The sequence below is a fragment of the Suncus etruscus genome, chromosome 4, assembly GCF_024139225.1.
Source record: "Suncus etruscus isolate mSunEtr1 chromosome 4, mSunEtr1.pri.cur, whole genome shotgun sequence".
Lineage (NCBI taxonomy): Eukaryota > Metazoa > Chordata > Mammalia > Eulipotyphla > Soricidae > Suncus > Suncus etruscus.
Window position 1 is genome coordinate 151,436,298 of NC_064851.1, and position 17,027 is coordinate 151,453,324.

Below are 17,027 nucleotides of genomic sequence, written 5' to 3' on the forward strand. Positions count from 1 at the left end.
ATGTCAACCAGTTTCTCTTTGATTAAGAAAAAGAAATAGGAGCTTATCTCTGCCCTCAGGGTGAGTTTTCACAGGGGAAATTTTGAGGATTCAGATTAATGCTGATATTGGTTCTACTATTGGAGAAGCCAGATATATGGAGAATGGCAAGGCACAGAACGGAGATTCCTTTCTTTAAAATTTTCATCCTAGATGATCTCACTCATACCACTGATCTTGCTTCTAGACATCATTCATTCTGCTGGCAGGAACTCACTGAGCAATGTTTCAGTAAATCAAATTGTTATTTGACTTCAGAGATAAATAGAGTTGCCTCTTTATTTATTTCAGAGAGGAGCAAGCAAGGGATCTTTACAGGAAACTGAGGGAGAAACCACGGGGTAAGTGGGGTTTTCTGCCACCCTGGGTTTCTTGTTAACTCAGGCACCTGGAAGAAACAAAACACTCCTCTCCTCTTTCCAGACCAACGAAACGAAGGGGACAGTCAGGACATGGTCCGGCTACTACTACAGGCTATCCAAAGCTTTGAAAAGAAAGTACGAGTGATTTATACACAACTCAGGTATAAAGCCCAACTTCTTTCAGGGGGAGAGCTTGGAGAAGCATCAGTGCTGACTCAACCACCTAAAACCATTTCCCCTGCAGCTGCCAACTGGCTTCAGAATTTCTTGGGTTTGTGGTCCCCCACTTTTTCTAACCCAAATACCACTGAATGAATACCATTTTTCTTGTTTATTATTTATAGTAAAACTGTGGTTTGCAAGCAGAAGGCTCTGGAATTGTTGCCCAAAGTGGAAGAGGTGGTGAGTTTAATGAACGAGGATGAGAAGACCGTTGTACGACTTCAGGAGAAGCGACAGAAGGAACTCTGGAATCTCTTGAAGATAGCTTGTGTAAGTAAAATGCCTCTGCCCAGACCCAAACCCTCACTAGCCAAGGCCCACTGCCCACAGGCTCTTGGTTTTTATTTATATATGTATATTTCCTGTGGTCACTGCAATACATTCATATATAAAGTTATTGTTTCACAGTTCTTGAGGCCAAAAGTTCAACTTCAAGGTGTTACAGGCCTAGGCTCTCTCTGTGAATTCTAGGGAGGGAGATGGAGAATCCTTGTGATTCTTTCATCTCTTGATGTCTCCAAATATTCCTCAGTTCTAGCTCTGCCTCTTTCTTCAAAGCGGATTCCTCTGTGATTCCTCTTTCACTTCTGGTATTTTCATAAAAGCACTTGCCATTGGATTTAGGCCTCACCCAGTTAGTCTAGTATAAACTCCTCTTGATATCCTTAACTAGATCTAAAAATACCCTTTTTCCAAATAAAATCACATTCCCAGGTTCCTGGAATTAGAACATAGATCTAACATATCTGAAGGCCTTGTTTTGTGCCTAATAAGCATGTCGGCCAAGGGTATCATTGTTCTCTGTAGCTCTTGCTTCGTGTTGCCCCTCCCCAGCACAAGCACACACATACGCACACATAGTTTCTTTTTCTTTCCCACATTGACTTTTTCACATTTATTTTTATTTCTTTTAAATAATTTCATAGAATCACCATGAGATACACAGAGTTTTCATGATTGAGTTTCAGTCATAGTGTCCAACACCCTTCACCACTAATGTCTTCCGTTTCCCTCCCTTCCTCCTACTTGCTCTCTCCTGCCTGCCTCTGTGGTAGACATGTTTTTTTCTCTCTCTTCCTGTTTTTCTCTTAGACATTGTGGTTTGCAATATTATAGCTGAAGGGATATCATTGTAACTGAAGGGAATATCACTTTATCTCCTTTCTTGTCCAGAGTGATCGTTGTCAACTATTATCAGCACAGTGGTCCTTTCTCTGCCCTAACTGCACTCCCTTGATGTTTGTGGCAGGCTTCCTACTATGAACTTCTCCTGGCCCTTGTTTCTATTGTCTTTGAATATTATTACCATACTATCTAGTTTTTAATATATCACAAATGCGTGTGATCATTCCATGTCTATCCCTCTTCTGACTCATTTGGATCAGCATAATAGTCTCAATATCTGTTCTTGTGTAAGCAAATTTTATGACTTCATTTGTCCTAACTGCTGCATAATATTCCATTGTGTAGAAGTACCATGGTTTCTTTATCTGTTTGGAGTACTTGGGTTGTTTCCAGTTTTAGGCTATTGTGAATAATGCTGCATTAAACATAGGAATGCAGAGGGCTTTTCTGAATTGTGCTTTGGGGCCCCTAGGGTATATTCTTGGAGTGGTATTGCTGGATCACCATCAGTGAATGAGCATTCCTTTCTCCCCACTGATAGCTCTTGTTCTTCGTGATGTGTGCCAGTCTCTTTGGCTTGAGATAGTACCTCATTGTTGGTGTGATTTGCATCTCCCTGATGATTCGTGTTGTGGATAAAGCATTTTTTCATGTGCCTTTTAGCCATCTGTATTTCTTCTTGGAGGAAATGTCTGTTGATTTCTTCTCCCATTTTTTGATGGGGTTAGATATTTTTTTATTGTTAAGTTCTGTCAGTATCTTGTTAACCTTAGATTATAGTCCTTTATCTGATGGGTTTTGGGTGAATAGTTTCTCCCATTCTGTGGGTGACCTTTGTCATCTAGTTGCTGTTGAGTCATTTTCAGATTTTGGCTATTTTGAATAGTGCTGCAGTGAACATTGGCATACAGATATATTTTCTGCATATATTTTAGGGTTCTTGGGATATACTCCTAGAAATAGAATTATGGACCATAGGGAAGCTCAATTCCTATATTGTCTTTCATCCTTCCTGGTTTGGGTTGTTAGTTTGTTTCTCATAGGGGCCACACCCAATGATACTAAAGATTCAGCTCAGGGCCTCACACATGCAAGGCATCTGCTCTCTCCTCTGAGCCCTATCTCCAAGTAATAGAAGGGCTGGAAGGCACAGAAAGGACAGGAATAATTTCTTCTTACATTCATAGTCACAGGCAGAAGTGAGGAATTGGACTGCACCTGTGATGCTCAGCAAGGAAGATGCAGTTGAAGGATGAAGAATGGGCATAGTTGGGTGAAGGAATACAGTGATGGATTGTAGGTGCACTTTAGATTTCACACGCACGCTGTGGTACTTGTGAGACAGATGGCCACCAAGACCCTTGGTATTCTAAGAGAATATTGATCACAATTCTGTAATTTTTCCTTTAAACTTGTGTTGGCTTTCTTTTTGATCTTGTCATTTAGAGCAAGGTCCGTGGGCCTGTCAGTGGAAGTCCTGATAGCATGAATGCTTCTCGCCTTGGTCATCCGGGTCAGCTCATGTCTACACCTTCCACAACCCCCAGTAGTTTACCTGAGTCAGTCAAGAAAAGGTAAGTTTTATTGTATACAGTGCCATGAGCATACCAGGACACCATGGAACTATGTTGATCATGAATACAGACCATCTCATATCTCATGATTTTGAGACAATTTTTCACTGTCACCTATGCCAGGGTCTACTGCCCCCATATTTTATTTGCTCCCACATTCCCTTATTGCTTGCTAACTAGATTTCTTCCTTTCTTAAGATTCAGTTATTCATTATTTAATAAGTATATTGAAAGTCCTAGGCAGTCTCTTTATACAATCATCTTGTGCCAAGAGGACACAGGGAGACCTGGCTTTAGTGTTAGAGTCTTAATTTATCTCCCCGGTTCACCTGAGCTCCTGGAGAAAAATAGTCACTAGGTTTTGTGCCCCTTGCATTGCCTCTGGAGCTGAACCTTAAAACCTTGAACCTTGTTAGCAACTTTATTTGTAATCTAGTTAGACAAAGCTAAGTGGAAGTGTATATTGGGTTTCTTCTTCCCTGGTTCTGGCACATTCCTTCCAGTGAAACCCATGATGCTCTAGAGAAGTACAGAGCAACTTTTGCCTCCCTCAGTAACAGAGCTATTGAGAGTAAAGAACTGAACTGTAGTTATTGTCTGAACACATCTTGGCAGGACATGTGCCTTTCTTTTTTTTTCTTTTTTTTTTTTTTGGTTTTTGGGTCACACCCGGCGGTGCACAGGGGTTACTCCTGGCAGTCATGGGGGCCCATATGGGACACCAGGATTCGAACCAACCACCTTTGGTCCTGGATCGGCTGCTTGCAAGGCAAACGCCGCTGTGCTATCTCTCTGGGCCTTGCCTTTCTTATCAAAGGAAAGAGGGATTGTGTTTCAATGGTCCTCAAACTACGGCCCCACTGGCCACATATTGTATTTATTCCCATTTTGTTTTTTCGCTTCTTTTTTTTTTTCCTCTCTTTTTTTTTTTTCTTTTTGGTTTTTTGGGCCACACCAAGTGGTGCCTCAGGGGTTACTCCTCGCTGTCTGCTCAGAAATAGTACCCCTGAGCCCTGCCAGGAGTAACATCAAGCCAAGAGTTAAAAATACGATAAAAAAATTTTGGTGAATAATCTGTACAATAAGACCAACTGCCTCCACTTTTACATAATGATTTTTCCTAAAATCATTCTTTTATTTTGGCTAATGGCCTTGTTCTATCCAGGGGTACTATATGGGTTGCCAAGGATCAAACGTAAGTTGGCAAGCAACTTTCCTGCTTTATTACTGTCTTCAGCCCCATAGCACATTTTGTTTGTTTGGTTTGGTTTGGTTTTTGGGCCACACCTGTTTGATGCTCAGGGGTTACTCCTGGGTATGAGCTCAGAAGTCGATCCTGGCTTGGGGGGACCATATGGGATGCCAGGGGATCGAACCACGGTATATCCTACACTAGTGCTTGCAAGGCAAACACCTTACCTCTAGCGCCACCTTCCCGGCCCCGATTGTTTTGTTTTTTTGGTCCACACTGGCCGTCTCGGCCTACTGTGGCTCTGTACTCAGGGATTGCTCCTAATGGGTCTCAAGACACCATATGGGATGCTGGTGATGTGCAGCTCATGTAGGGTGTCAGGGTAGGGTGCTTACTTTGTACACATTCAGAACAAGTGCCCTACCAGCAATGTACTATTGCTCTGGTTCCACAGCATATATTTAAACAGAATTATCACTGAAAAATCAATAATGACCACTTTCTAATAATCCACTTGTTTTCTATAGTGAGGAACTGGTGGCCGAAGCACATGATCTTTGTGCGCAGCTGGAAAATGCAATGCAAGATACCATAAATGAACAGGGCCAAAGTCTAAAGGTAATGAATGGACTGTGTGAATATCAGCTGCTTTTGTGCTAATGCTGAGAATCTTTTGTGTGGGCATGGGAAGTGATGTGCTGGCCTCTGGGATAAAACAAGAGCCCCAAAACAGACACTTTCAGCCTGACTACCACCCCTATCCCTGGTCTCAGATTCTCAAAGCTCTACCAATAGGTAGTACTAGTTACAGGGAAACTAACCTGAAGAAAAAATAACCAAAAGAAAGGTGCATTAAGACAAAGAAAGATTACGTTTCTGAGATAATATTAAACAATTCTCTTAGCTTTTTAAATAACCTTTCCTTGTCAATATATCAGTATTCCTCATACCTCTCGGTTTTTGGAAGATTCAGAGAGGAATCTCCCAGCTAATTGCCATCACCTCTTATTTATTCAAATGTCCTTCTCCAGCTTGGGACTTTCTAGATCTTTGTACTGCTCTTCCTTTGACTCAGAGGTTTTGGTCCTTTTCCTTCTAAACGACTCTTCTGCCAGAGGAAAAGGAAGGCTTAGCACGCCTTCTTCTCTGGTAGCGTTAGGTTCAATAGCTGAGGCACCTCACCACACTGAGTGTTAGGTTTCCTAAATTTGAACAAGGAATATAAAAGTTCCTTTTCTAGATTTGTACAGTAATGGAAGCTGGTGCATTCCAGAGATAGATCCAGTACTCTTGTAAACATATAGTTGAAGTTCAGTGGTGCCATGCAAAAACAAGATTCAAAATAACTTTCAAACTGTGTGGGTGGCACAAAGAAGCACAACCTAAGATATGTTGGTGATCATTGAGTTTTTTTAACACATCTGTTGTCTTTCAGTCTCTAGACTGGAGCTGGTTGCAGGCTGAGGAGGAGGAGCAGAACAGTCTGGAACAGGCCTCTTGACTCTGAACAATCCTGATCCCCTGACGGGCCTGCCTAGCACAAGACTGACTGTAGTAGTCCCTACTGTATTCACATGTTGCCATGATCTTCACTACCCAGATGAGGAACTTCTTACCTACCCAGCAGTTGTGGACAACAGTGTGGCCCTTCAGGGGCACTACAGCAATCTGTTAATACACTGGAGGCCCTCCATTTCAGAGGCCCTGCAAAGCACTGGTTCTAGACTTGAGTATTTAGGAAGACCAAGATACAGCCACCATTTCCTCCACTCTGAAAAAAAGCATTCAAGATATGGCTTGCCTTACAGACCGCTGGACAAATGTGTAATGTGATTCTTTCAGAACCAAGTACAGATGTATCAATGGTACTAGCCTATCCTCTCCTGAGCCCTAATGATCTTCAGAAGTCCTGATCTACTGGTCTAGAATGATTTGTATTCTATCTGTATTTGCTTCTCTAAAAAGGCTCTTAAACATAGATGTGTACTAGCCCATCCTTTCTTCCTCTTTTTATCTTACTGCTGCTAAAAATACTTTTGACCTATGACTGTGCCAGTTACCCTCCCTTTTGGAAGACTACAGTGAATGTTAAGTTCCACTCTTCGTATTCTTTTCGACTACAGAGTAACTCACAAGAACCAGGATGAGTGACCAACTCTACCTTCCATCTTTCATCCCAAAGATTACTTGTCATTGGGCCAGAGAACTAGCTCAATGGACCAAGCACATACTTTGAATGCAAGAGACCTGGACCATTTATGGTCCCCCAGCATCATCTAAAGCAACGTCTAAGCACAGAGCCAAGAGTAGCCCCTGAGTACTGCCAGATGAAAAATGAATGTGTCAAAACCAAAAGAAAAATGAATGTGTCAGCCATTAGTCTGTTAACCTTTGTGCCCACATCTCTCCCTGGTCAAATACCTCTGTGTATGGTGATAAGTTGGGGATTGCCTGTCTCATTATCTAGCAGTATTATTAAATTGATTTATTTTTTAAAATGGTTGATTTTTTTTTAAAGTATGTCTTGTAACATGTCTCAAACGCTTAAACCAACCTCCACAATCCATTATTTGATGCCAGTGGTTAGGATTTGAGGGCTTAAAATTTTATTAGTGAGGGGCCCGGAGAGATAGCACAGCGGCGTTTGCCTTGCAAGCAGCCGATCCAGGACCAAAGGTGGTTGGTTTGAATCCCGGTGTCCCATATGGTCCCCTGTGCCTGCCAGGAGTAACCCCTGAGCACTGCCGGGTGTGGCCCAAAAACAAAAACAAAAAAAATTCTATTAGTGAAGAATTTAATAAACCTAAGTAGTGCCTTTACCAGACAGTGCAGAAGAATCACATTACTGTTTTGACATTCCAAAAATCACCCATCTGCATAAAAGCAAGAAAACAAAATGAGTTCAGGTGATCACAAATAAGTAAGTTTGGTTGGAGAAAGAAGTTTCAGAAAGTCTCACCTGGGGCCGGAGAGATAGCATGGGGGTAAGGCATTGGTCTTGCATGCAGAAGGACAGTGGTGTTTGAATCCCAGCAACCCGTATGGTCCCCTGAGCCTGCCAGGAGCGATTTCTGAGTGTAGAGCCAGGAGGAACCCCTGAGCGCTGCCGGGTGTGACCAAAAAACCAAAAAAAAAAAAATATATATATATATTTATATATGTATATATATTCTATATATTATAAGCATTCAATGTAAATTAGTATTATCAATATACTAATTAAATTATAAATTAATAATAACTTATAATTAATGATTAATTATAGTCAACATGCTGATTTTAGCTTTATAATTCTATACCCATTCTAGATTAATAAATAATAAATAGCAAATCTTTTACCATCTTTGTCATTTCAATTCCCTCTTCAGAGTGACACAAAAATTAAAAAAGCAAATATAGCATAAAGTTGGATGTCCTCGTTAAAGAAATTTCCAGGAAAGTATTGCTTAATAGAACTTTGTGTGTCTAATCAGATAGCCACTAACCATATTTCGGCATTTGAATTTTCAAATAAGAAAACTGAGGGGCCGGGCGGTGGCGCTAAAGGTAAGGTGCCTGCCTTGCCTGCGCTAGCCTCGGACGGACCGCGGTTCGATCCCCCGGCGTCCCATATGGTCCCCCAAGCCAGGAGCGACTTCTGAGCGCATAGCCAGGAGTAACCCCTGAGCGTCACCGGGTGTGGCCCAAAAACCAAAAAAAAAAGAAAACTGAAACCTCACTTTCATTTTAAATGTCAGTAATAGCCACATGGCAAGTGTTCACTATATTCGAACAATGCAGTTCCATAAGAAAGCACTGTCAGGGCCGGGCGGTGGCGCTAGAGGTAAGGTGCCTGCCTTGCCTGCGCTAGCCTGAACGGACCACGGTTCGATCCCCCGGTGTCCCATATGGTCCCCCAAGCCAGGAGCAACTTCTGAGCGCATAGCCAGGAGTAACCCCTGAGCGTCAACGGGTGTGGCCCAAAAACCAAAAAAAAAAAAAAGAAAAAAAAGAAAGCACTGTCTTGGGCCAGAGCAATAGTGCTGTGCTAGGGCCTTTGCCTTGCATGCAGCTGACCCAGGACGGTTCTGGGTTCGATCCCTGGCATCCCATATGGTTCCCCAAGTCAGGAGCAATTTCTGAGCACATAGACAGGAGTAACCCCTGAGTGTCACCGGGTTACACCAAAACCACACACACACACAAAAAGAAAGCACTGTCATTAGAAGAAATATTTTAGAAGGTTGGAGTGATAGCACAGCAGTAGAGAGCTTGCCTTGCACGCAACTGACCCAGAACAGAGCCGGATTTGATTCCTGGCATCCCATGTGGTTCCCAAGCCTGCCAGGATCAATTTCTGAGTGCAGAGCCAGGAGTAACCCCTGAGCACTGCTGGGTGTGCCCCCACCCCCGAAAAAGACACATTTAGAGTGTGACTGCCAGAGAGACTGAAATGTATATTTATTACCTTTTTAAATTATTAATATACTGTGACTTACAAAGCTATTCATAGTTGAGTTTCAGGCAATGTTTAGTACCACCACCAGTGTTGACTTGAAATGTGTATTTCATTAATATGCTAAGTGCATATTTATAAAATACATACTTATGCTAAATGTGTATTTAGCCAATCTAAAAAGCCTGAGCATTGTTGGTGTGGTCCATCTTCACCCTGAATAAATAAAATATTACATTTAGTTAGTTTTTGATCCATATCTGCTGGTACTCAGGGCTTACTCCTAGTTCTACACTCAGGGATCACTCTTGCTGGGCTTGGGGATCTAATGGGGTATCAAGATCAAACCCAAGTCAGAAACATGCAAGGCAAATGCTTAATCTGCTGTACTACCGACCTCCTAATTTTACAGTTAAAACATAGGTTTAGGCCTATATTTGCTTTATAAGACAGAATGTTCCTGTGCTGTATCTTCCACAGTGAGCCAATCACAACAAGCAAAGGTCCAAAGGTTATACTGTAATAGACTTCCTCTCTGACTCTGGCCAATCTGAGCAGGCTTTTTACAGTGTAGATGCAGGTACAGAACACTATAATATTTTTTTTTTGTTTTTTTGTTTTTGTTTTTGGGCCACACCCGGTGGTGCTCAGGGGTTACTCCTGGCTGTCTGCTCAGAAATAGCTCCTGGCAGGCACAGGGGACCATATGGGACACCGGGATTCGAACCAACCACCTTTGGTCCTGGATGGGCTGCTTGCAGCCGCTGTGCTATCTCTCCGAGCCCAGAACACTATAATTTGCATGCATAAAAAGCCTGCTTGGATTGGCTGAGTCAGAGAGGCGGTCCGAGCAGCCTTGCAGTGATTGGTGCAGAACATTGTCTAATTTGCATGCATAAAAAGCCTGCTCGGATTGGCTGAGTTAGAGGCGGTCCGGAGCAGCCTGGCAGTGATTGGTGCAGGATCGAGTTGGAAAATTCGTTTTGTGGCAATATTTAGACAATTTTCGTTTAGTGACATATTGAAACATTTTTCGGGATATACTCAGCGTATAAGACGACCCCGATTTTTGGTTGACTTTTTGTTTCAAAAGTCGTCTTGTATGCTGGAAAATACGGTATTCTTCTGGTCCCAAAATTAATTTTTTAAAAAACATCCTATGAAGCTTGTTTTTCACAGTGGGATCAGTGTATCAATGACTACGATGGATTGAATACCATTGAGTTGATCATTTGAATCATGGCTCAGTTGAATCAATGGTATATTAGAGTTACAATGTATATTATGGTATATTAGAGTTACAATGTGTGTTTGCATTTTGAACTAGGTCATCACTAAACGAGTATACTTGATAACACCTATATTGGGTATAACTGCCTTTTAAGATTTCTTCATAGATACTACCCCTTATTGGGGCTGGAGAGATAGCATGGAGGTAAGGTATTTGCCTTGCAATTCGAACGGTGGTTCGAATCCTGGCATCCCATATGGTCCCCCGAGCCTGCCAGGAAGTGATTTCTGAGCAGAGCCAGGAGTAACCCCTGAGCGCTGCTGGGCATGACCCAAAAACAAACAAAACAAAAGACTACCCTTTATTACTGGGGAGATGGATCAAAGGACTCAAGTGAATTCTTTGTATGCTGGAGGCCTGGTTTCTTTTTATTTATTTATTTATTTATTTATTTATTTATTTATTTATTTATTTTTTATTTTTAGGCCCGGATTCTTTCCATAGCACTGCACAGGCTCCCAGCCAGGAACAGCCTCTGATCTCTGCTTGGTGTAGCAAAAAGACAAAAAGATGATCCTTCACTTTATTCTTTGGAGTTTTGGGCCACACACAATTCTGCTCAAGACATAATCCTGGCTCTCTGCTCAGGGATCACTCCTGATGGGCTTGGGGAAACCATACAGGTTGCCAGGGATTGAACTGCAGTTGTTTATGCAAGCATGCACCATACCTACTGCACTGTCTCTCCAGCCCCAGTCTCTTAATTTTGACTAACAATCAAATTATTTGTGGAGGTATAACCATAATTATAGTATTTCCCTTTGTTTTTACTTTCTTACGGAGAATTTGACAAGGATACAGCAGTATTAACTTTTATTCTTTAAATATATCCAATCATGTTATTTCCTCTGCTTCTGTTTTATTAATGAAGCAAACCCCTTATTGAAATATTTTACCCGGGCCCGGAGAGATAGCACAGTGGCGTTTGCCTTGCAAGCAGCCGATCCAGGACCAAAGGTGATTGGTTCGAATCCCAGTGTCCCATATAGTCCCCCGTGCCTGCCAGGAGCTATTTCTGAGCAGACAGCCAGGAGTCACCCCTGTGCACCACCGGGTGTGGCCCAAAAACCAAAAAAAAAAAAAAAAAGATTAGTGGTCCTTTTTTTAAACATCACTGAATGTCATTACGTCATTTTAATTATTTTGATTATAATTCATTCTAATGAAGAGAGTGAAGCTGCATAGTAACTTTATTTTTTGTAATATCTTTATTTAAGCACCATAATTACAAACATGTTTGTAGATGGGTTTCAGTTATAACCAATGCAACCTTCCCACCACCAATACCCTCCATCTCCCTCCACACTGAGCCTGACCTAGATAATATCCAAGACCATACTTGGGCCCTCACATTGAACTGCTGGCCCAATTTAACCAAAAATCACGGGGAGAACCCGAGTCTCCTGAGTACTATTTGGGAGACATACACACCCTATTCCTACCCCACCCCACACATTACAGGAATGGCAGAAGCAGGGAACAACCATTTCTCAATGATAGGGCCAGAGTACTCAAGGAAGAACCGAAAGACTGTTCCCAGGATCAGACTTCAGTGGAGTGGTATGGTCATAGCTGACTGCTACACAATGAAGCATACAGAGATGCTGTGTGGGTGGACCTCACTGGGAAACTCCTTGAGGGGTGCTGCATCTCAGAAATCACCACAAAACTGACTACTGTGGTGATATGGTGTAAAGCCAAAGTCAGCAAAAGTGTGAGGAATATCTTCCTTCTGGTGGCAAACATTTTTGGACCTTATCAGAGTCAGGAAGAGCCTCTTCTCCTTTCTCCTGTAGTCATAGTCAATGTCCCCTCCAACACAGGTTAAAATTGTGACAAAGGAGGTAAAGTGATATGCATTATAACCCTTCAGTAACAATATTGCAAACCACAATGCCTAAAAGGAGGAGAGAGAGAGAGAGAGAGAGAGAGAGAGAGAGAGAGAGAGAGAGAGAGAGAGAGAGAGAGAGAGAGAGATGTCTGCCAATAGAGGCAGGTAGCAGAGGGGGAAGAAAATAAGGGAGTGAAGGGTAAACTGGAAACTGATGGCAGGAAAAACACACTGGTCAAGGGATGGGTGCTGGACATTGTATTACTGAAAATAATGAACAACTTTGTATATCTCACAGTGATTCAATTTTAAAAAGTTGTTGATGGGCCGGGAAGGTGGCGCTGGAGATAAGGTGTCTGCCTTGTAAGCGCTACCAAGGAACGGACCGCGGTTCGATCCCCCGGCGTCCCATATGGTCCCCCCAAGCCAGGGGCGATTTCTGAGCACATAGCCAGGAGTAACCCCTGAGCGTCAAACGGGTGTGGCCCAAAAACCAAAAACCAAAAACCAAAAAAAAAAAAAAAAAAAAAAAAAAAAAAAAAAAAGTTGTTGAAAAATTGTGACAAGGGATTATAACAGCCTTAAAAAGCTGCCCCAGGGGCCAAAGAAAATGTACAATGGGCTGCGCTAGCTTTGGACGGACCTCGGTTCGATCCCCCGGTGTCCCCTATGGTCCCCCAAGCCAGGAGCAACTTCTGAGCACATAGCCAGGAGTAACCCCTGAGCATTACCGGGTGTGGCCCAAAAACCAAAAAAAAAAAAAAAAAATGTACAATGGGCAGGGTGTTTGCCTTGCTTGAGGCTGGCCTGAGTTCAATTTCCATTTGGTCTCTGAGTACCGCCAGGAGTGATTCCTGAGTGCAGAGACAGGTGTGGCCCCAAACAATCTGTTCTAATATCAGACAATGAAGTATTAATTTATTTTTGAGAGTAATAGTTTGATAATCAGCATGATCCACTCTTTGACTACTCAGCTTCCTAGGTATGCATCCATCTACAAGCATGTACAGTTCCATAAACTAAAAGTCAGTGTTCTAGAGCTTTGCCACTAATATAAGCTAACTTGGACCAGAGCCATAGCACAGTGGTAGGGCATTTGCCTTGCACGCGGCCAACACAGGTTCAATTCCTGGCATCCCATATGGTTGGTCCCCTGTGCCTGCCAGGAGCGATTTCTGAGCACAGATCCAGGAGTAACCCCTGAGTGCCGCCGGGTGTGACCCAAAGAAAAAAAACAACAATAACAACAACAAAAAAAAAACAAAACAAAAAATCAGGCAGGGGTGGGGGAGGAGTGAGATGGGGGGCATTGGTGGTGGGAATTTGCACTGGCGAAGGGGGGGTGTCCTTTTATATAACTGAAACCCAACTACAAATATGTTTGTAATCATGGTGCTTAAATAAAGACATTATTAAAAAAATAAGGAAAAACAGTATATATCAAAAAGTCAGGAAACAGGGGCCAGAGTGATATATTACAGCCTTGCACGTGGCCGACTCGGGTTGATCCCGGCATCCCATATGGTCTCCAGAGCACTATCAGGAATGATTCCTGAGCACAGAGCCAGGAGTAACTCCTGAGCACCACTAGGTGTGCTCCCCCCCTCAAATAAAAGCCTGGAAACAGCTAGTGTTAGTGGAGTTCTGGTGGGAATAATGTCTGATTCAGCCTCTATGTAAAGTGATATAGAGATCTATCATAAAAATAGAAGTGGAATTACAATATGACCAAGAGATACCACTTCTTGACATATATCTCCCAAACACAAAATAATTAACTCGAGAGTACACATGCACATGATCATCACAGCACTTAGCAACCAAGATATTAAAATAACCCAAATGAGGCCGGAGAGATAGCATGGAGGTAGCCTGCAGAAGGTCGGTGGTTCGAATCCCGGTATCCCATATGGTCCCCTGAGCCTGCCAGGAGCGATTTCTGTGCATAGAGACAGGAGTAACCCCTGAGCACTGCAGGGTATGACCCAAAAACCAAAAAATAAAAATAAAATAAAATACCATATTTTCTGGTGTATAAGATGATTGGGTGTATAAGACGACCCCCTAATTTTGCAGTTAAAACATAGGTTTAGGCCTATATTCAGTGTATCAGACAGAACTTTCCTGTGCTGCAACTATATGTACCACAGTGAGCCAATCACAACAAGCAAAGGTTCAAAGGTTAGACTGTAATAGACTTCCTCTCTGACTCTGGCCAATCTGAGCAGGCTTTTGACAGTGTAGATTCGGGTCCAGAACATTGTCTAATTTGCATGCCTCAAAAGTCTGCTTGGATTGGCTGAGTTAGAGAGGCCTCCGAGCAGCCTTGCAGTGACTGGTGCAGGATCGAGTTGGAAAATTCGTTTTGTGGCAATATTCAGACAATTTTCGTTTAGCGCATATTCAAATATTTTTCGGGATATACTCGGCGTATAAGACGACCCCCGATTTTCGGTTGACTTTGTTTCAAACGTCATCTTATACGCTGGAAAATACAGTAAACAAATAAAAATAAATAAAATAACCCAAATGCCCACTTACAGCTGCATGAATCAAGAAGTGGTAGATATGCACAGTGGAATGCAATGCGACTCTAAGAACAAGGTCATGCAATCAATGGAACTAGGAATATATTGTATGGAGTCAAGCACAAGGAAAAATAAATACAGAATGATCTCTCTCAGAGGTGGGGACTTAAAGATACACGGCACAATAGCAACCAAGGGCCCAAGTCAGGCAACACAACAGAACTGACCTACACAAGGAAATGGAGAGGGGAATTGGGATACTTGGGGAGAAAGAGAGGTGATACCTACAGGTGATGGGTATAGTGTTGAAATTATGTCCAGGGAAAAGTATTTTTAGTAACACTTCAAAATCATGGACCATCCATCAGTTAAGAAAAATAATTTTTAATAATTTTTATTGTGACCAACATGAATTACAAGTCTTTCACAGTAATATTTAAGGTACATAGTGACATTGAATCAGGGGTCCAGTTTTTTTCTTTTTATATAAGTGTATATTTGTATTATAATAATATTTATTTTGATCAAAGTGGATTACATATCTTTTTTATCTTTATTTAAACACCGTGATTACAAATATGATTGTAGTTGTATGATTTCAGTCATGTAAAGAACACCCCCCTTCACCAGGGCAACATTCCCACCACCAATGTCCCAAATCTCCCTCCATCCCACCCCACCCCGCCAGTACTCGAGACAGGCTTTCTACCTCCCTCATTCATTCACATTGTTAAGAGAGTTCTCAATGTAGTTATTTCTCTAACTAAACTCATCACTCTTTGTGGTGAGCTTCATGTCGTGAGCTGCACCTTCCAGCCCTCCTCTCTTTTGTCTCTGAGAATTATTGCAAAAATGTCTTTCATTTTCCTTAAAACCCACAGATGAGGGAGACTATTCTTAAAGAAAGACTACGGGCTTTCCCCCATAGGAAGGCCACTAGCAAGTCTCCATCAAATCCACCGCCTTCCTCCTTTCATTCCAGCGCAGTTTCCGGTCCGATGGGCACGCTCTGGCCACGCCCCTGCGCGTGACGTCACACGCGCGCCGCGCGCCGAGCCCCCTGCAGGGCAGCCATTGTCCGGCCCGTGGCGCCGCTCGCTCCCTCCCGGGCTTCGGCCTGCCCCACCGTCTCCGGGGCCCGGCCCCCTCCCGAGAGCTAAGATAGGGGGGCTGTACTGGGGAGCGCTCCGGGGCGCTCGGGTGCTGGCCACCATGAGCAAACGGAAGGCGCCGCAAGAGACTCTCAACGGGGGGATCACCGACATGCTCACAGGTGAGCTCCGGGCCGCGCGTCCCGACTTCCGGCTCGGCTCCGAGCCCCGCCCCTGACGCATCTCACGTCGCGGGGACTTCCGGGGGCGTGGCCTCCTGCGCCCAGGCTCGGGTGATGGTGCTGCTGCTGCTGCTAGAAACTCCCTGGTTTCTGGGTGTTGGCCCCTGGAGAAGCGGGGGGGCCCCTGCCTTCTTTTATTGATTTTATTTCATTTATTTTTTAACTTATTTAAAGTAAATATATCCCATAGTTGACACAATTGGTCATAATTTGTTTCAGGAAGAACAAAGGCAAAGTTATTAAGAAAAATAGACTAGGGGCCGGAGAGATATAAGCATGGAGGTAAAGCGTTGGCCTTGCATGCAGAAGGTTGGTGGTTCGAATCCCGGCATCCCATATGGTCCCCCGAGTCTGCCAGGAGCGATTTCTGAGCATAGAGCCTGGAGTAACCCCTGAGTACTGCCAGGTGTGACCCAAAAACCAAAAAAAAATAATAATAATAAATAAATAAAAGAAAAATAGACTAACGAGATGGAAGAGAAAGAAAAGGTTCAGTAGCAAGTATACTTTTGAAAATCATTGAATGACCAATTAACTCAATATAAGGCCCAGCAGAAGGTTTAATAAGCTTTTCTTCTCTTTTTTTTTTTTTAAGGGTAAGAGTTAAAGAAGTACAGTAAAAACGGTGATAGAGTGGCAATTGTTGTTTGCATAGGCCCAGCAAAATATGGGGACAGGGAAAGGAAAAACCTTGGCCTAAATATAAGGAGACCCTACCCCTGAAGTTTTCTGGCATTAGATCAACGCTAGGCTCCAGGCATACTAGGTTGTCCAACCCAAGCTATTGTCTGTAGCGCCAATAAACTTTTTTTTTCAACAATTTTTAAACAGTTATTATTTTTTTAGACTTTATTGGTTGATTGATTGATTGATTGATTGATTTTGGGGCCACACCCAGCGGTGCTCAGGGGTTCCTCCTGGCTCTGTACTCAGAAATCGACCTTGGCAGGCTGGAGGACCATATGGAATGCTGGGGAATTGAACCAGTTTCTCCTGGGTTGGCCGCATGCAAGGCAAACGCCCACGCTGTGCCATCTTTCTGGCCCCCTGGTCACTCACCACCTTCTTACACAGGTGTCCTGTTCCCTCTTGGGA

The 17,027-nt window shown here is 43.0% G+C and overlaps 2 protein-coding genes across 3 annotated transcripts in view; both read left to right on the plus strand.

Moving 5' to 3' along the window:
* IKBKB (inhibitor of nuclear factor kappa B kinase subunit beta) overlaps positions 1-7,012 on the plus strand; it is a 58,701-nt gene extending 51,689 nt beyond the window's left edge. For both annotated transcript variants that reach the window (XM_049771812.1, XM_049771813.1), the window contains exons 17-22: positions 331-380; positions 463-562; positions 746-893; positions 3,195-3,322; positions 5,042-5,132; positions 5,950-7,012. In XM_049771812.1, coding sequence (XP_049627769.1) covers positions 331-380; positions 463-562; positions 746-893; positions 3,195-3,322; positions 5,042-5,132; positions 5,950-6,015 — 583 coding nt within the window. In that variant the 3' untranslated portion in view covers positions 6,016-7,012. The remainder of the gene's footprint in view (positions 1-330; positions 381-462; positions 563-745; positions 894-3,194; positions 3,323-5,041; positions 5,133-5,949) is intronic.
* Positions 7,013-15,673: 8,661 nt separating this feature from the next.
* The window catches only part of POLB (DNA polymerase beta), a 45,568-nt gene continuing 44,214 nt past the window's right edge, over positions 15,674-17,027 (plus strand). Inside the window, exon 1 of the mRNA XM_049771919.1 lies at positions 15,674-15,872. Coding sequence (XP_049627876.1) covers positions 15,812-15,872 — 61 coding nt within the window. The 5' untranslated portion in view covers positions 15,674-15,811. The remainder of the gene's footprint in view (positions 15,873-17,027) is intronic.